General features: G+C 34.6%; 1 protein-coding gene across 10 annotated transcripts in view; it reads right to left on the minus strand.

Moving 5' to 3' along the window:
* Positions 1-21,231, minus strand: part of KCNT2 (potassium sodium-activated channel subfamily T member 2) — a 413,914-nt gene that overhangs the window by 20,549 nt on the left and 372,134 nt on the right. For 5 of the 10 annotated variants that reach the window (XM_049708188.1, XM_033415451.2, XM_033415452.2 and 2 more), the window contains 2 exons: positions 21,179-21,199; positions 5,291-5,591 (listed from right to left, as the gene is read on the minus strand). In XM_049708188.1, coding sequence (XP_049564145.1) covers positions 5,291-5,591; positions 21,179-21,199 — 322 coding nt within the window. Of the gene's footprint in view, positions 1-76; positions 3,841-5,290; positions 5,592-21,178; positions 21,200-21,231 lie in introns of those variants that run through there. The other 5 variants (XM_004285091.3, XM_012538806.3, XM_033415454.2 and 2 more) reach the window with 4 other exon arrangements.

Raw genomic sequence — 21,231 nt, forward strand, 5'->3', positions numbered from 1 at the left:
TCTATCTATCTATCAACTGTCTATCTATCTATCATCTATCTATCTATCTATCTATCTATCTATCTATCTATCTACCTAATCTTTTAGCTCTCGACTGAAAAACTCAGATAAAGTGACAAACACAGTGAAAATGAACATCTCTGAAACTTGGTTATAATCTTGAAATACCATTTCCCACTAAAAGAGACAAGATCCTTGGAGGGATGGCTTATTTTAGGTGGGGAGCATTTAGTCCTACAGAGAGCAAGGGAAGTCGATCACAGACAGTTGATGTCATGACAAAAGGACCCAGGAGGTTATCTGAAGAAGCTCCCACTGGCCAAATTTAGAACAACATGATGAATAATCTAATAACATACGGATTAAAACATATAAAATACATTTAAATCTAGGAGTTCATAGTAATAACAAAAAACGGTTAAAAAAAGAAAAGGCAGGGAATAGAATAGGCCAACTTAGAGTGGAAATTCAGAGTCTAGGAAACCGCAGGACAGAGAGTGAGTTTCTTCAAGAAATAGATTGCAGTAGGAAAAATACAAAATGAGGGAAATTAAAAATGATTTAACAAATTTGTCACCCATCTCCATGCACAGACCTTCATTAATCCTAATTTAAATAAAGTCTAAAAAATTTATGACATTTGTGAGGTCACTGGAAATTTGAACAAGTGAACACTCGATGATATTAAAATTATTTTTAAGTGTGAAAATGCTAGGTGGCTATATTTTTTAAACTAGTACTTAAATGATAGATCTACTATCTATATATTTCAGTATCTACTGAAATATATGAGGTCTGAAATTTACCTGAAATTAATATGAGACATGAAGGAAATTGGTGGGCATATACATGGAAGAAAATAGGCCATGAGTTGATAATTGTTGAAGCAGTAAAATGAGTATACGTGGATTCATTATACTTTTCTTTCTACATTTATTCATGCTTGAAATTTTCTATATTAAAATTTTTTTAAATCAAGAATAAGACAGAAAGGTTAGTCTCGGGCAGAAAGGACACCTTTTCCTCTGAAGCTGCAAACATTCTGGCTTATTTTTAAAACACTCACCCTTCCACTCTTGCCATCATTCTCAACAGACGATTATACCTCTTAACTATCACGTGAAATATTACTCAACTTCCTGTCAAAATACCTACCTGTTTATGCATTTTAAAACAGTCATCTTTTCCTCACTTCCAAATATCTAAGCAAGGGCTCCAACTGTGATATCTTTCCTATATTTTCTTTCAACTTCTCCACTGGTGGCTTAATCTTATTTAAACATGCTCTTACCTCTCTGACCTTAAAAAAAAAAATAAAAGAAAAATAGTCCCTCTTCCCTCTCTACTTTCTCATCCAGATTCTTCCAGATTTCTCACCTCTCCTTCACAATGACATTTCTTAAAAAACATCCACTGAGTCAGAGAATAGTTGTCTTTCAAAAGACATTTGCCTTGTCTTCCTAAATATTAGATTCAGGCCACTGAAAATGAAACATACTTGCTTGCCAATGGGACATAGTGGAAATGGTGTACACAACTACTTAGTAATATCTTTTAATTGAGGAGACAACCCTTTCTTCTCTGGTCTCTGCCTCCTTCCTCCTGGATGGAATTTCAACATAGGTCTTGTACCGTGATATGACTTTGGCAATGGAAACAACAGATCATGGAGCAATAAGACAGAAGACTAAATTTTCAATATCTTGAGGTCCCTAATATACGAAATCCACTATATCTAGATCTTAATTCATCCTAACGCTACTCAAATCTGGCTTTCACACATGCTATCCAACTGATACTATCCTCACCAAGGTCAGCAATGACATATCACTATACTTTCTGCACTATTAATCATTCCCTCCCATTTCTCTACTGCAAAATTTCAACATTTTTTTCATATCATAAAACAAATAGGACATACAACTTTATATTACATTGGGGTAGCAGACAAACCTGCTTATGACTAGAAGTGACCAGCTTCTGACCAACCCAGGCCCCACCTGGCCTTTGAAAGGTATAAAGAATCAATGTAACAATAAAACATGTAACCGACTGATAGCATATTATTGTACTATGACACATCTTTTGGGTAATTCAGTTCTAGACACTTCAGCCTCTTGTTTTATAAAGAAAATAATTCTTCCCTTAACATTCCAGGAATGTATTTTCTAGAGTTCTCTTGTAGTCCTTCACCTGGGGTTATTCCATCTACTTCTATGACCTTACTCAAAATCTATAGGCTGATGACTCCCAAGTCTTTATACACATCTCATTTGTTCTTCTTGAGCACCGGACAGCAGAAATCTAGCCTCTTATGGATCATTATCCATTTGAAGTCTTCCAGGCACTCAAATTAAATGTATTATCTTCACCCCGAAGTATTCCTCTTCTTCTAAGCTCAGTGAATGTCACCACCGTGCACTTACTTGCTCCAGCTAGAACCCTCAAAAGTCATCTTTTGACTCCCTTTTCTCTCCTTTCTGTCTCATATCCAATAGGTCAAAAGAAATCTATTCATTCTCTTGAATCAGGCGACACCTACTCAAGAAAAATCAGATTATGACTCGTGGTTAAATCAATCATCATGCATTGTGTATAAAGCACTTAAAAATATTTCAAATCTGTAAAGCGCTACAAAATATTGACACTAATGTAGGAAAAATAAGTGGTCCAGTGGATACACAAAAATATATGGAGTCAAAAGTCACAAGTTAAAGGACTGACTTGAGTGTACACTAGGTTGGGAGATCCAAGTAAATCGTTTATATTTGAGACCCAGTTTTCTCATCTGTAAGCACTCCATTTGTTCATGCAATCAACATGCAGCTACTGGGTTCCTATGTGTCAGGAAATGTGTAATTGGTTTAGGGATACAAAGATTAAAGAATGAGTAAGACATTTCCTTTTTCCCCAAAAAAGAAAGGCAAACATGTAAAACAATAATTGTCTCATAGCATGTATTCTGCTTGAAGACAACATTTCCCCCAAGGGTGCAAAATGTGTTTGTTTGTTTTTTGAGGTGGGCAAAAAAAAATTACTTTTTTTATGTATAAAGCACAGACAGACACACAGTACTTAGACAGATACATGGTAGATCTGTGGGATTAGCTGAATGCCAGTTCTGGGCTAAGCACATTATTATTCATTATCCCATTTGTCCTTCACAACAAAACCTACAACATAGGTATTATTATTTCTATTTCAGAAATCAGAAAATGTCCTTGAGAAGTTAAATAATACAACAAATCTACCAGCTGACACTAGAATATAAATTCCATAAATGCAGAGGTCTTGTCTGAATAGGTCATTGGTCTATTCCGAGTACCTGGAACAGTGCCTGACACTAAGAAGGCAACCTAATAATATCTGTTGAATGGATGAATTATTGTGAGTTAGGAATAAATGGAGAAGTTCAGAGGCCCATGATGCATTAGATTCCAAAACCTGTTTTCATAATCGCTATGTTATTGGAGGACTTAGAACGGATTGATGGATCTATGGGTAGATAGATGGATAGAATGGATGGAGAGAGAAAGAAGGAAAGAAAAGAGAAAAAACGGTGGACAGTGTCTGTTCTTCCTTCCTGTAAGAATTAGCATGAGAATTAAATTAATAAATTTACATTAAAAAAAGAGAATGGCTAAATGTAAGGTAACTGATAGAAATTTTATTAGCAATAACATAATATGCTTTCCTGATGATTCTCCCATGCAGTCAGTTCATGCATCTTGTGTCTCTCAGAGTCAAACTATTATTTGCCACACTGCCTTCAGGACCAGCCTGGGGTTATAATGTTCATGAAACACAGCTGGAACTTAGATGGATAATCACGTACTAGAACTTTAAAAAAAAAAAGAAAAAAAATACCTGAATAATAACTAGAAAAAGTACATGTAATTATAGGACTAAGAAGTACAATCATACTTCATGTCATTAAATTGGCAAAGAGCTCCTAACATAATTTTTAAATTAAGAATTTTTTCTTTTAATTTGCCTCAATATAAGACCTTTTGTGCTTATATTAAAATTATTCGTCATGAATGAGTCTGTACTACATTTTAAGTAAGTGAAATGTAATTATGAATTTCAAGTACCTATGGAATCCTGACTTCAACATATTTCAAGTTTATGTCCTCGAGCAAGATCTTTTACCTCTCGAACTTCAACTTCTTGAAGGGCAAAATGGGACACACATCTAATCAGTGTTTATAAGGAGTAATAAGAAAATATACATAAAGCACCTAACACAATTCCTGGCATAGATTAGGTACTCAGTAAATATGCTTCGTCTTCTTGTTCGAAGAAACACAGATAACTTCTTTTAAACTCCATCCAGCTCAATGATTAAAATTTCTCCCTATGTACACTGTTTCAAGTTGAGGCTTTAATAATAAAGATGAGATGGGGGCAAATACGACATTTATTCTATGTTACCCTTAAAACCTACATGATACTGACATCTTAGCTCCTGATTTACCCAAGTTATGTATATATATACATATATATGTATATATATATATATAACAAACTAAAACACCTTATTTATTATTTGATTTTCTCATATGTTGACTAAATTTCCTTTAAATAAAATTCTTATAGTGATAAATGACATATTTTAAAACTGTCTTTGCATTATTTATTTAAGCTGTGCTATATGCAATATATATATATTACGATCATATATCAACATAAGAGCATAACAATCATTGGGACATATCTGCACTGTATGAGGTTAAGCACTATTTGAGCTTCAGATGAAAGCTTTTGAAGATTCTTTGTTTCTGGATCACAACAAACTGAACAAATTTTATAGAAACATTTTGGTTCATCTGTGGCTCATCCATTTAGTTACTTGCCAATGCCACAAATTTATTTTATCCCAGGCCCTAAAATAAAATGTGTTGTGTGTGTGTGTGTAAAACAGACTTTGGAGCCAGACAGAACTGGATACAAATCTCAGTCAGGCTATTAACAAGCTAATTAGCAAGTTACTTGACTTAGTTTCCTTATCTCTAAAATGGAAGATTTTTTGTGAAAATTAAAATTAAGATAATTCTTGTAATGGGTTCAACACAGTGTCTAGAGACCTGAGCAAATATTTAAAAATTTCAGCGCTCTCTTTTTAACATTATAATTGTCTCTAGGAGATTAGACATGTGTTACTAGTCCCTTCAAACTGACCTGTGAAACAAAAATGTGATTCTTAAGTTACTAAATTAGAGCCAACTCTGTTACAACTAACTGCAAGAAATCACAAGTCCACATCATACAATACTTGTAAAGAGCATACCATATCCCACTGTAGAAAGACCCAAGTGTTTCATTCTATTTTTCACAAGTTCAGCAAGCTCTTGTCTTTCTGACCTCCTGTAGAGGTTCAGGCGCTGCTGGGTTATTTTCTCAGCTGTTTTACCGGAGTGTTTGGGACCTTTTCTGCTCAGTCTTCGGGCCCACTGCATGCTCTTCCTCCTTAGCAGGGGATGGTCGGACTGGTCACTGGATGTTGAGTTGCGGTGGTTACTTCGGTGGTGACCTTGCTCTTTGGCATCTTTGGTGTCTTCCCACTCTTCCACACTGATGGATATTTGAGACTTTAAAAGAAATGCATATTGGTAATTAGATATTTTAGGAATCATGTAGCCTGGAGTTATATTCTTATTTTTTGCTAATATCTTAATATAATTATATATCTCATGAGAGTTTTTACAGAAAGAGCAAAATCATAATCATTGATACTAATTTTCTGTTACTAAAAAATTAGAAAATATGTTTTTTGAACTTATATTTGAACCAGATAAAATATCCTTGCATCCTCCAATATAAGTTTCTTTATAAAAATAATTTAATTTTTTATGTATCAGAGTTATCAAATGACTACTAGCATAGAGTTGTTTGAAACCACAAGCAAAAGAACTAGATATTTTATAACTTTATTCAAATAAAGTCAATGTAATGGACTTTTCTCAATTTGCTCCTAATATTTCACATGAAATTTAAATAAGGATTATAAAAGTTGTTTTATTTTTGGAATTAATAATATTTTTAAGGTTTTAAATTTACTGCTCTTTCTAAAGAAGGCATTGGCCTGAACTTTATAAAATGTGAAATTTTTTATTTGCTCATATGACCCAGAGGAAAACAAAAAGTACATTTTATTTAATTCATGCATTAATTATTCACCACATAAAATGTTTTCTGATGGAAATATTATAATATATTTCAGGAACTGTTCTCAGTGTTCTAAGTGAAACTGTGTTGTAAATATTAGTATTTCACAAATGTATTCTAGAATCACAAAGAATACTTAAATCAGGCTATTCTCCATAGGAGGGAAAAAAAATGAACATATTCATAAAGTCTATTTTGATCTACTCTTTTACTACTAAATCTGATTTTAAAGTAAGAAGCTTTCCTTTGATTATAGGTCCTTAGGAGCCAAAAGTTTCCTGTTTCAAAATTGTTGCTTTTCATACCAGGAAATCATATGAACTGAAACACGGTTCAAAGCAGAAAGCCTTACTTTCTAAAGCATGCACATGCAAAGGGACAGCTTCCTGCATTTTATTCTGCATAAGAGCCATGTTTAGGAATCCTGCTGTGTTTCCTGTCTGTGAATGGAAGTTTGAGCTTCAGCTACAACATGCATGTGTCGCTGGCTTCCAAACTAATAGAATTTAAATTACCAAGTTAAGTAAGGTCAGGAGTCAGATCCAACAAGATCCTTTAAAAGTGAATATAAATTATGGAGGCGCAGTCAATGCCTTACACACAATTCTGAGTGCCAAGCTATGCAATCATCTCACACTTAAATTCAATAAAAAATGTAAATATTCATTCACCATTTGTTCCAAAACAGTACTGTAGAAGAGTGATATCAAAACAATTTGTTTAACCTTCATAGCTTCATGATAAGAGACTATTTCTCTCTTGTTTAGATTGAATTATTTATATATGTATATAACTAAATCACTGTGCTGTACACCTGAAACTATTGATAACATGACATTCTAAATTAACTATACTCTAATTTTTTTTAAAAAAAGAAATAATTCAATCTAAACAAGAGAGAAATAGTCTCTTATCATGAAGCTATGAAGGTTAACAAATTATATATATTATACATATAATTTTTCAGGTTCTTTTCCCTTATAGGTTATTACAAGATATTGAATATAGTTCTCTGTGCTATACAGCAGGCCCTTGTTGGTTATCTATTTTATATATAGTAGTGGGTATATGTTAATCCCATTGGGATAAGAGAACATTTCACCCAAAATATAGAAACCTCATTTTAGCTATAGAAATTTAGGTTGGAAGTATTAAAAATTTTAATACAATGGTTTTGCAGTAATGGATACCTTTATAAGTCTTAACTTATTCTAGTTTTATCTGGTTGATAATATACTGAAAATCCTCTTCTCTGAAAGTAAAATACATAAACCCTTGAGTAATATCTACCATCAGTAAAGAATATCAATCTTTGTTCAGTAATTTCAGTTTATGTGTACTTTGTGGCAAAAATGAAAACATGTTAGTTCATTCATATTTAGATACTTGGCTTGTAGAGATTCACGGATCACAATATTAAGTTTATTTGAAGTAATCTTTCTAGTCATAAGTCCCTGTAATAGTTTGATTCCTACAAATATGTGGAAATAGTAATCTTGCCAGACCAAATACTCAAGATATGCCCATATAATATCACTGACAATTAAAGTCATGGAACCGTAAGTTAATAACTATTTTAAGGGAGAGACTGGAGATTCGCTTCTCTTCCAGGTAGACGATACAACAATATTTGTCTTTGTGAATGCTTCCTCTTAGTTATGTGTACCAGGAATTATATCAAGTATATATTAGCTAAATAATACTGGATCCCTTATTCACCATTGTTTTGAATTCCCTAGGGAAATGATATCATGATTTATACAAAAAATCCATAGGACTCACAAGGCATTTTTATCATTATTTCAATAAAAGTAACATCTCTTTTTATATACCAGTTTAACTAAAGAGAAAAGAATTAGAAGGATTAGGGGATCAATTTTAAGAAATCTAAACTGACAATACATAGATTGTTCTCTACATGTTTGGAATTTGTATGCCTTTCTCCCATCCTTCCAGTATGACATAATAAAAAGTACTTTGAATTTTTCTGCATTAAGATACACAAACTTGATTGATATATTGGATATTTCCTAGCTCTGTGCCTATAATAAACTGTGTAACCATTATGTAACATGAGAATAATGATACCCATCTTCTACCTCATAGAAATGTGCAAATTCATATAACACATTAATATATAAAGAAAACATGTCACCTGTATCCTTCCACACATAATAATAATATTAATATATCCTAGTAAGAATGATGATCCATAATATCAGTTACTTTGGTAATAAACTGAGTTATTCTATTGCTGGGTACTGAACGTGTGTAGGCACACATGTGTGTGCCTCTGTGTTTTAAAAGAAGGTCAACTTATAAATACATTTTCCTGGTGCCATTTCATCACCTGGTTGTAACTCTACTGTGTTCCTAACATGACATCATGACCTACTGGAAATAGAGTAGTGCTAGGATACACGAACGTGCCTTCATCGTAGGACCTTTTCCTGAACGTAGAGTCAGGGTTATAGAGTGGTTAAAAGCAAGTATTCTGGCATCACATAGAGCTCGGTTTAAATACAAGTTCTACCACTTACCGGTTCTGTATTCCTGGTTATGTAACCTAAAAGATTATCCCCAGTTCCCTATCTGAAAAATGATAATTATATTATTACTTTGCTCAAAGTGTTTTTCCAAGCAAATCTAAAAGATGACTCATGAAGAGTGCATAATATAGTGACTGTCTCAGCAAGTGCTAAGTAAATATTAGTAAATATTATGGTTCATAATCTTATATGAAAATACCATAAAAGGGAGAAAAGAAAAATAAATAATTATGAGGTGCTATATAAAAGTAAAGCATAAGTATGAAAAAGGAATGACTCATATTTTGGTGCAGTTCCTCTACCAGTGACTATATTTCATAAGAAATCAAGGTGCTATAATCAAATTCTTGGGGGTGAAGTTTCCTCGGTTAAAGTTTTGTGAAATCTGAAAAACAAAATAGGTATTTAAGCCAAAGGGGAGATTTATTATTCTGTACTGCTTCTATGAATTATTTTTCACTATTTCTATGAATAATGGGAGAACTCTGGCTTGACTTTTTGTACTTTTGTTGTCAGAAGCCTAACATAATTATTAACCTGAAAAACCAAAGTTTAACGCTAATGTTTGTGAGAATGAAAAAATATATTTGCATATTGCCATGGTCTGATCTGAATGTTTGTGTCCCCTCAAAATTCATATGTTGAAATCCTAATTCCCAAGGGTATTTGTAGGTGGGGCCTTTGGGAAGTGATTAGGTCATGAGGGTGGAGCTCTCATCAGTGGGATTAGTGCCCTTATAAAGGAGATCCCACACTGCTTCCTGGCCCCTTCTACCATGTGAGGATGCAAGGAGAAGTGTGTGACCAGAACAGAACCCTCACTGGACAGTGCTGCTACCCTGATCTTAGGCTTCTAGCTTCCACAGCTATGAGAGATAGGTTTTGGTTGTTTATAAATTACCCAGCCTGTGGTGTTTTGTTACAGCAGCCTAAATGGACCAAGACACATATTGTACATGAAATGATTCTAGAAACATATTTATATAGTTCAGTAAGGAAATGAAAAATTCATATGGCTACTCCAACAACAATTTTCATATACATTTAAAACTTCATCTTTTTTTAAGTTATATTATTTTCCAAATATTTATCAAACAATATGGTTGAAAAAAGCTAAAAGTGTATCTTCATAATAGTAAGAGTGGAAAACTTTATAAAGAAGAAAATGTATCTTATGCTTAAAACAGCTTAAGTACCTTAATTTTCAGAAAGGTAGAAAGTGTCAGATTGATAAGATATATGAGACATTCTTTTCCATACTTCACATGCACACAGACACACACACACAGCTGACTCTATTCAACTTCTCTCAATTTTTTATTGAACAGTTATTCATGTCATAGGTTATTGAGCATCTGTGGAACAAAGTGGTATTTTAAAATAAATCAATTCACCCAGCAGTTTGAAAGTGTTTGTAATCTGGATTAGTGGCTCCCTTAAGAATAGTTTTACAGCCTTAATAATAGACTTAAACTGTGCTAGCTGATTTATGTCTGAAGACATTCTGGACTGTTGCTAAAGGAAACAGACGAAAATGAAATCACTGGAGATTTGTTAGTTGAATCTTATAGGAAGGAATTTCTATAAAATGTTTTCCATTAAAATAGGTTAAATTATAATAATATTTGAAAGATCATCTAAATTTAAATCTACAAGCAACATGGCTAGTAACTCTGGGTCCCCTGGAAATTTCTTTTTATCAGTACAAATCCACAGAAAGACGTTTCTCCATTTTCAATAAAGATTCAGTTTAATAAGTTCATTTAGTCTGTGGTCTAAGAAGAGATATAAAATAACTAGTTACATTGTATTTAGATGTATTTTCAGAATCACAGAGATAATTAAAGAACAAACAATATTATGGTCTAAAAAATGCTGGATTTGGAATCAAATGCTAAGTTGTATTTTTAATCACATCAGGTAAATGCTTCATGACTTTGAGCAAATCAACTGAGCTTCTTGAAAAATAGTGATCATAATACTTATCCTGGTTTTCATAGCAAAAATAAACAAAACTTACAAGAAAATAGTAGTAAAAATCTCACCAAAATTCTAAAACCAAATAATTTCTCAAGAATTCAGGCTCAAATAATCGATTTTCTAAAGCTAATAATTTGATAGAATAATTAGCATTATTCCAATCTCTTGGCTTCATCCATATCTAAAAATAAGATAATTCATCTACATGTTCTCTTAGGCACCTTTCAATTTTATCGTTATTCTATGAATATAAGGTTTACTAGTAGTAGGTAGAATCTCCATTAACTATTAACTCACCATTTCAATCCAATAACTTCAAAAGTCAATGTTTAATTTTATGTCCAAGTGAAAAAAATTTTTCAGATTCTCTAAAGATAATGTTGAATAATCTACAAATTTATGTTACTTATTTTCCACTATGGTCAGACCATATCTTTTCCTCCTCCTTCCCCTCTCCCTCCCCCACTTCTTTTCTTTCTCCCTCTGTCATATGTAAGACCTATCTTTCTGTTGTTATCTATAAGAGAAAATCAAACCTAGTCAGTTACTTTTCTATTTATGAGTTAAATCTCATTTTTGATTATTTGTTTGTTCTAAATGTACAATTAAGTTATATATTCACACAACTTTGGTTTTCCGTGTGTGTGTGTGTCGTATGTGTGTTTAATTAAATCTCTGCTTTCTTTGCTGTCTGTGAAATTTGAAACTTGGCTAATTTATTATCTCGATATTATTTCTCACATTGGTCATTAATTTTTTTCCTTTGAGCCTTCAAAACTGTCATTCAGAAACAACTAATGTACAAGGGTTTCAATTATCTAATGCCTTTCCTAGTGCTTTAAGCCCAGAAAATCTTACTTTTTTCTTCTTTGTTTAGGATCTTGAATACTATTATCATGAACTTGCTAACTACATGGTAGATGTTTTCCCTTAAAATTTAACTAATTCATCTTGGTTCATAAGAAAAAACTGAGAAGTAATTTTGACCTAATTTTAGTTGTTTGTTTGTGTTCTTTTACTAGGAGTCTTGTAAAGTGTTTATAAATATGTAGGTGTTAGTTGGCATATATGTTACTCATTTTGTTTTTTATCACATGCTTAGGAAGTTACACTCCAAAAGAACTAGTTCAGTTTTTAAATTTTTACAGACCGAAGTCTGAGAAGCATGTTTGGAAATGGATATTAAGGGTACGGGGTAATGGTGGAAGAAACATAAATTTGGATCGGGCAGGATTTATTGGGCTCACTAAGTGTTTAACGTTACAGCCTGGGGAGTCAGAAAGGGTTCTTAAAGTTGTAACAATTGGTAGAGGAAGCAGGGTATCTAGGCCACGACTGCCAGCTACATGGTTTTATGTTGCATTTATTCAGTCCTCCCACGCTTCTGTTTGGATTTAACCAACCTAAGTTAGAAGTTTCAATAATTGGCATTTAAGGACAAGAGTATGGAATTGGGGCTCTTGTTAAAGTGGTCCTGTGTCATATGTCTCAGACTTATCTGAGTGTTTCATATTGAATTGTGTGCCTAGATTCCAGTAAGGAGCACGACTGACGTTAAGCTCAGAGAATCATCCTTATCCTGTGACCAGCGTTTGTGTGTCTAAAGCAGGCATCAATTCCCATTGCATAGAGCGTTCAGGGAAAATGCTGATACCTTGAGCATCCTACAGCTGGATTACGTGGTTGCTTGTGTGAAGGAAGAGTAGTTGCCATGCTGAGATCCACAATTCTGAACACAGCTCATTGGGACCCTACAAAATGCTTCTGCTGCTGCCGCCTATGCTTCTGGAACAATAGAGTTGCTGATCCCCATAGCAATAAGGAGAAGTACCCACAGGTCCCTGTGGCACTGCCCGGGGATGAATTCAAAACTGAGTTAAGCCTCAGGTCCTTAAAATCTGACAAAGCAATGACAGATCCATAACTCTGAAGATACTGACTTCAGATTCTCTGGAGCAGGTGACTTATACATACGAACAGGGTAGAAAAGAGCTCCCAGAGTGTCTGCCAACCAAAGACAACAGCAGCAACAAAACTGGAGGAAATAAACAACTGCAACAGAAGTCCACAATTAGTCCAACTAGAAAATTCTTAATTCACCAACAGAGTTTATTAAGACCAAGAAAAATACAATAAAAAGGGAGCTGATTGGCTTTGTGCCTCTACAACATAGGTCCCAAATTAACTTTAACATTTCCTGAAATGTACCGATTGGCAAACCTTTAGGGCCTTCTTTTCTCTTTGAGTTGGAGCTCAAATTATAGTTATGATTGAAGATCTCACTACTTTTAAACAAAGACCCTAAATATGGAGATTGCTCTAAAATTAAGGTAATCTCTATACTCTTAGCAGAGTTATCAAATATAAAATAGAGGACAAAGAGGTATGCCTCATCTTAACCATTAGAGCTATTTATCGCCTTGCCTAAATTTCCCATGGTCATAACACCCATGGCCCCAAAACATCCCCTAGTAGACATGAACACTCTTCCAATGAGTAATACATTAAAATTAAATGAAATAAAACCTTTGGTGCTTACAATCAGTTGGACAAAATGGGACCCTATGAACATTCTGTCTGCCCAATATAGTTAATAAAATCTCCAAGGATTGTACAGAGCTTTCAAGGATTGAAACCCATTATAAGAACTATTTAGAGAACAGATGATAATCATCGCTGCTTCTCCGTTTAACAGTCAAACTGACCTGTTCTTAAACCTGGGAAGAATGAATGGTGCCCCACAGTAGACGGTCCCAACCTTAGTGCCCCACTCCCACATATTAAGGCACCGTGCCCAATATTGTTGAAATTACTGAATCTATTCAGTTGGCAACTGATAAATACTTTGCAGTCATAAATTTCACTAATATGATTTGTTTGGTGCCTGTTTTGACGGACTCAGCCAGTTTCCCTTCACCTTCAAAGGGACACAGTACTCCACTTAACTATACATGGGGCACCTCAACAGCCCTGCAATCACACACAGGCTTCGCAGGCAAGATCAACACTGCATCCAACTTTCTCTGGAATACAGGTATGTCATGACATTGATGACAAATCATTCAAGGAGAGTCATTTGACACCCTCATTCAGGACACAGAAACATTCACAAAGGAGCTCACGAACAGGGATGGGCCATTGTCTCACACAAAGTACAAGGTCCCCTCAACTTAGGAATATTTCTAGACATTATTTGCTCAGTCAAGGGGTTCTCTATCCCTGTCACTGTCGAGAAATAATTATTGATCTGTGAGTACCGACAATACTCGGTACTTAAATTAGATTTAAGACAAATCTAATACTTTTAGGCCTTTGGGTTCTGGAGACAATGTATTTCTCATTTACAATTTTTTTAAAGCTCATTTATGCTGCTACTCACAAATTGGCCTACACTGAATGAGGTCCATTACAAGAAAAGACTCTAAATTCTGTCCAAATTGCAATACAACAGACAACTGCATTAGTTTCACCTTTCCCTCCTCTGCCTCTACCCCCAGATTCCTTCACTGCAGAGGCCTCCTCTAGGACCTCCTGGAGACTCTGAACCACTCACAACAGCTAAGTTGTCCACAGGCTTCCAGTGCAAGAAACTGTCCTCCTTGGTCTCATGCTCACACCATCAGAGCAGCAATTACAAGGCATGTATCCATAAATATATACATAAAATTAAGGGTAATATGATAATTAAGGGCCAAAATTTATGACAGATGTGGTACAAAGAAAATTATATAAATTTGAGTAGATTTGAAAGGATGACTCCATGTTGAGAAGGAGATCTGTGTCTGATTTCAAGAAACATACACTGAACACTTGTGCAAGGCACCGTCCAAGGCACGTAGGATACAATAATGAAAAGATAGATGTGGTTTAGCGATAATTCCCTAATTTCAAATTTTATACCTCAGTATCCTCAGTTGGAGAGTATGACGTAGAAGAGAAGTGAGAAATTAAGAATATGAGAGAAGGTAGAAAAATGGATTATCTTGGAGTCCAGGAAGATGTATTTTTCATGGAATGGAAGGGGTGATGAATATTGTCAAATAGTTCCTACTGTAGCTTTTCTTCCCTCTAACACAGGGGTCCCCAACCCCCGCACTGTGGACTGGTACCGGTCTGAGGAACCGGGCCGCACAGCAGGAGGTGAGCGGCGGGTGAGCCGGAAGCTTCATCTGCCACCCCCATTGCGCACATTACCGCCTGACCCATCCCCCCACCACGACCCGTCCATGGAAAAATTGTCTTCTACGAAACCGGTCCCTGGTGCCAAAAAGGTTGGGGACCGCTGCTCTAACATACATGTCATAAATAATATCTATCATTACAGAGACATGAGGAAGAGGAAGAAAAGTTATAAAAGGTCATTACTTTATCTAGGACCATAGCATTGCCCTATGATGGAAGTTTGTTTGTTTGTTTCTTTTAATAAACGTTAGGCATCTTCCACTCATATAAGTGTGTTACAGAAATTATTGGTGATCTTGAGAAGTGAATTTTCTAAATAGCAAGTTGAAATATTTACTAGTTAATATGTCTAACATAATGTTTTTCTGAGTTGTGGTGTTCAGAAATACATTTTAAGTGTTCAGTGAAATTGCCTTAATTATGTCATGTTTCTATATCATATAGCTCTATCAATGCGGCAGCACTACTTTCTTTCATTGTTTTTCTTATGAACTCAGGTGACCTTTCACTGTGCAACAGTGGAATGTTTTTATCTTTTCTGAAGCTATAACATTTATTTTCTCCTCAAAATAATGTATTTTTAAGGTGAAGTAATAATATTATCAGCATCAAAATTATCATTACTGTACATTTTGTAACTACGTTTTTTGTAGGTCTCAAGGCATCTCTTCGCTCTTCTAATGGTTATTTAATATTGACTGTTGTATTTCATGTTGATATGTGTCTGGTAGGTTAGAATCAAAGTCTGGCTCAAATCTAGACTAATTTCATCCTCATTAACTTTTAGTTCATTAAGGAAACTAAAAAGCAGTTTTCTTTAACCAAATGATTCATTTTATATCTAGAAATAACCAAATGCATCAACATATTTTCTTTCTACATAAAATGTCCTTTTGGGGTACATATGATTTGGTTTTTATGTATTGTACATACTTATATATGCGTGTGTAGAGAATTTTCTTATACACCGGAATCGTTTTAAACTCCAAATTTGACTTATAAACAAAAAATCAATAAATGGAAGAGTACTTATTAAGCACACAGGTTCAACACAGCAAGAAAGGAAGGCAGTCAGATAGTTTACATGATCAGAATCATAGTTTCATTGACAGTTCTGTCATCTTCACAGTACAATTCTCACTCATTTTCTAGAATTTTCTAGAATTACAGGAATACAGAGCCTAAAGCAATGGTTTCAACCACATGTATATGTGTGTGTGTAGACCCTACACACTGTAGGGTAGGTGAAGGGGGCTATCATTCTATCACCTCCAGAATCTTACAGTACAGAAGAAAACACCTAAGCATATAAAGTTATGAAAAACTATTATAGTGAGTTCAATATGAGTATAGCATCAATTCCACCATACCCAAACATTTTACACACACACACACACACACAGAGACGCACACACACACACAGAATCCTCTTCTCTTTTTCAGCATTTGAGAACCACCACCCTAAAGCATATAACAGTTATGAATAAATGAGACTGTGGAAAGAAAATTTCTATGATATATGTAATGTCTTAACTAAGGAAGAGATTCAATGGTATAAGACTTGGTAGATATGAATATTTATATTCTTATGTAAAGAATCTATATAAAACGGTATTATTGATCCAAGTATACTGTTGCTGAGCGATCATCACTCCCTTATTAAGACCTAGATGGCTTAGATCAACCTTATAACTTTCTATTCAGTTCTGATTTTGTAGACTCCAGCACCCATGCAACAAGAAGTTGTGACTAAAGGCTTACTTTACTTCCTGTGCAGGGTAAAGTGAAAGAATGATGTCGTGCAGTTTAAGATATTAAGTGAACAGAAAGCCATGACTATGTAGTTAAAATAAAACAAATAGATTGGATGCATTTAAATAGCTTCTTGCTGATAAGTGTGCCAGTGAGACTGTTTTTTCTCTTTCTCCCTCCCCCAAGCCACACAGCATGCAGGATCTTAGTTCCCCAACCAGGGGTGGAACCCACACCACCCCGTGCAGTGCAAGCTCGGAGTCTTAACCTCTGGACCGCCAGAGAAGTCCCGTGCCAGTAAGAGTCTTAAGTTAAGGTACGTAAATAATGCAAGTAAGAAATGCTTTCCTGACATTGAAAATAAGATAAGAATTAGTAGAGCTAGGAAATATTATAAAAAAGAATAATAAAATGGACTAAAAATATTCGAGTCAAATTTTTATAAGAGAAAAGTGAAAGAAAATTACAGGTGAGCTGAGACCCATGGTGTGTGTGTATGTGTGTGTGCCTGTGTGTGTATGAATTAGAATGCACTTGAGGTTCGTGAATATATTTACTTTTGATAATATTACAAGGTATTTATCCAAATCACAGGAATACTTCCTATTATTTCATTTATAAATTTAAGTGTATTGACACAGACATTTTCTGAAGCAGTGTTATCCACTCAAAAACGAAGAAGCAGTGAAAAATGATGAGATGAGATCTATGTTACTCTATGTACGTTGGCACAGAATTGTTTGCCATTAACTATGAACGATTTGCTTAACACATTTCTGCCTTTTTTCTAACTGATGAAGTGATAATAATAAACCTCCCTACTTAACCTCCACTCTGCTATGTGTTGAGAATTGCCCAAGTTCACACACAGCTAGTAAAAGTAGGAGCCAACTTTTAAACATAGATTATCTGGCTCCATGTCTAGTGCTTTTACCATCAGACAAAATAATTGAATAAATGAATCTTCCCAGGAACAGGGACAGAGGAGAATAAAGAATGGCTAGAATATAGGAACTTAAAATTCGGTCACAAGCAATTGACTTGGTATGACAGGCATCAAACATCCACGATTAGGCATTGTTAATCTGTGTGTATTACACAAGACACTGAAGGGGAGAGAATTTGGATATCGTAAATCCACCCAGAAGTAATTAAATCCAAGAATAGGCATGAAATGTTCATGTCCACTTTCTGGTATGTTTACTGACTCTTTCCAAGCACCTAGATGAGAACATCTGGACCTTGGTGGTGCTCAGTAAATATCTGTAATTCTGGAAGGTTATAAGACAGAAAGTATCTGGCAGATAATGAGTTTGTTATTCACGTTTAGGAATTAGAACAGGGAGGGCAGAGAACAAAAATTTGCCATCCCTCAACCCCGAAGTAATCATTGAAACCACAAGATACATTGAGTGCTACAAAGCTATGTGTTGAAAAGAGGAAAAGGCTTTTCCAAATCCCCAGTTTTGGTTCAAGTGGCAATTCCCACATTGATTCCCAAACAAAGCACTTTGGGATCTCAAAGCAGATGGTGGAAAAGAGAGAGGTGGCCAGAAATTGGTAGACGCTCCTACAGCGAAACCTAGTGATTAAAAAAAACAGGCTCTGATGTCAGAAAGTGATAAAGTTCAAATCCAGGTCTGCTACTTTCTAAGTTTTTATTTTATCAAGTTAATGTGTCTAAGTCTCTGCTCATTTACAAGTGGGAATAATATCATCCACTGTATTAGCCTGCTGGGCAGATTAAATAAAACAAGAAAGCGCTTAGCATTGTTCAGGGATCGAGATTAATGCTCTGGGAGAGATGACCTGCAGTGAACTTTAGCCCACCCTTAGGTAGATAATGAAGTACTTTCTGGAATCTAAAGATGAAGCCCCATCCTAGGGTAGGAGGTGAAGGTGATTGCTGCCTCTCCTTGGGGTCCTGCGTTCTAGAGCCAATTCCGAGACAGGAGATTAGATGAACCTTCAGATGGAAGATCACAGTAGCAGCATCTAAAATGAGCTGTTATAGGCAGAAACTGAACAGCAAAAAAGGGGAAAAAGAAATAAACCGGTGCAAACAGGGAAAATAGGAGTAATTCATGATATGAAAACTAAGGATAAGAGAATTTTAAGATGCAAGAGATAATGAACCCTGTTAAAGGTTCTACAGTGCTTAAACAAATTACAACTAATTTAAAAGGCCAATGATTTTGGCTAAAAGAGATTTTTAATAATTGAAGACCAGTACTGATAAAGTAGTGGGGGAAAAACTGGGAGATAAGGAATAGAATGGACAGCATGTATGAAGTCTTCTGAGAGTTTAACAGCAAGAGTAAAATAAGAAAAAACAGAAAAAAAGGAGAAAAATTTCTTGAGATTTGGGGAAACCTGAACATATTTGAAGGGAGAGAGAAAAAAACCAAAACAAAACAAAACTAGAGGTGGAAAGGACGGAAATTGTATAAGAGAAAACTGGAATTACAAGGATAAGCATATTTTAATATCTAAAGTACAATTAGAGCTTTTTCTTCATAAAAAGGATTGTGAGAAGGATACTTATATTGGAAGACTCAAACTTCCCAGCAAATTAAAGGGAAGACACTTTATTTATATAGGGAATTGACTGGAGGATTTTGAGACCTCGAATAGTAACTATGAGAAAGAAAGCAATCAGAGGAAAAAAGTTATGAGTCAACTTGTAATTGGCTACGAAAAGTCAAAAATGAGCCAAACCTTTGATTTTCTGCATCTGAAATGGTAAGTTAGAGAAAAGAGGAGATAGTGAAGCTTGACATCTGAGTAAAAAGTGAATAACAACACTTTGAATCAACATGGAAAACTACAATAGAGCCAAAACCTACATTTAAAAAATTAACTTTACTTTCAAACATGAAGCTATAAAGTTTTTTCACAGATGAAAACTTTGTTCTTACTGGGACATGGTGTGACCACTAACTAGTGTTTCTACCACCGTGGAGCAGATCTGGACTCACACCCTAGAAAGCCTTCAGTAGAGGCAAAGTGAAGCAACTTGGCTTGTGACATGTTCCTAAAATACTTCCTAAAATAATGTCTGCCAGTTCATTATAAATAAAATTAAATTTTATTTGTGAATCAGGTCAGGTCAAATGCTGGTATAAATTTAAAATTTTAGAAATATATGTTTGATCTCATTTGAGCTCAAAGAACTACAAAACATATTCTAATAAAGCAACTGTAAGAACCCTAAGACGAGCTCCCCAAACCTTGCATGTGCCAGAGCTGTGTTCTGCATTGAACTAGAACTTTAATTTGCACCACCTGTGGTGGTAGCTGGACGCCCTGAGCAGCTTCATGCTAAACAAACGTTCCTATTTTCTATGTACCATCATGTGAAAAAGGTCGGAAAGCATCTAAAACATTTTTCTTACATCCCAAAGTGAAGCCTCCTTAGTAAATATTTAGTAAATTCCAAAGGAATACATATATGGGAAAACAAAATTAGAATATTTAAAAATATAATAAAGCTAGAGATTATTAAACCTTAAATAATTTAGGATGCTCAAAATAATTTAATAAACAGAATTTGCATTTATTACATGGATTCAAATCTATGATGTAGAGAAAACAACAGTCACTCTGTCAAAATGTTGGGTATTATGATAATATAGAACTTCTCTCCAAAATTCAACAAGCTCAAAAGTAGACTCATACCTTTGGTTGGTAATTTTGGCACACAACTTTTATACTTGTGACTGTGTTCTCCCAGTGGGCTGAATGGTACCACTGCTTTGACATTCAAAATGCAATTTTTAAAGTTGAAAATGTTTATATTTGTAATAGTTTCTTTAATTCTACTTAATGCTTGGGAGTTTGTGTTAAGTACTAAGGCCATAATGACAATTATTTATCGTGATTTAGATGAAGAAAATGGAAAATAAAATTAAAAAATGCAAATCACATGAAGATAACATCAAGGGTTCAGGAATATAAGAAGTGTATGTAAACATACATAATGTGTTATGAAGAATTTTTTTATTGTAGTAAATCAATGATTATCACAGGTTAATATTATCAAACATTAAAGTGATGGCTTCTTCATGACAATAAATTAAAGCTATTAAAGAAAAAATTCAGCATTAAAAAGTGTCCCAGAGGAATCCATCACAGGTCCTATTGTTCCCATAACCATTTCTAGGGGGTCCAGCCTACATAAGAAGCAAACTAAAGGTATGTTTTATATCAAGACCCCCATTCCCTTTCAGTACCAGCTGATTGCATTGAAGGTGGTACCTCCCTTGAGGACAATCTACAGCCAGTAAGTGACTAGCTGGTAATGACACCACACAGTAAAATATGTGATTGGATTAATACATAAACATAATTTGAAGACAAACAGGTAAGATTTGGAATATTAGGGAAATATAAATACACTAACTTGAAAATAGAACATTTAAAAGCATTTCACCTTACTTGTTTTCTTTTAAAATCTGAAATATTGAATTCAATCTTTAATATTCTTTTCATTTAATAACTGAATACATTAGACAATTTGAGGAAAGGGAGACAAACAAAGTACTTACTTGTGATGCTATTTCTCGACACTGACACAAAGCGAGGGAAAAAGAAACACACA

This window comes from Orcinus orca, chromosome 1, assembly GCF_937001465.1.
Source record: "Orcinus orca chromosome 1, mOrcOrc1.1, whole genome shotgun sequence".
Lineage (NCBI taxonomy): Eukaryota > Metazoa > Chordata > Mammalia > Artiodactyla > Delphinidae > Orcinus > Orcinus orca.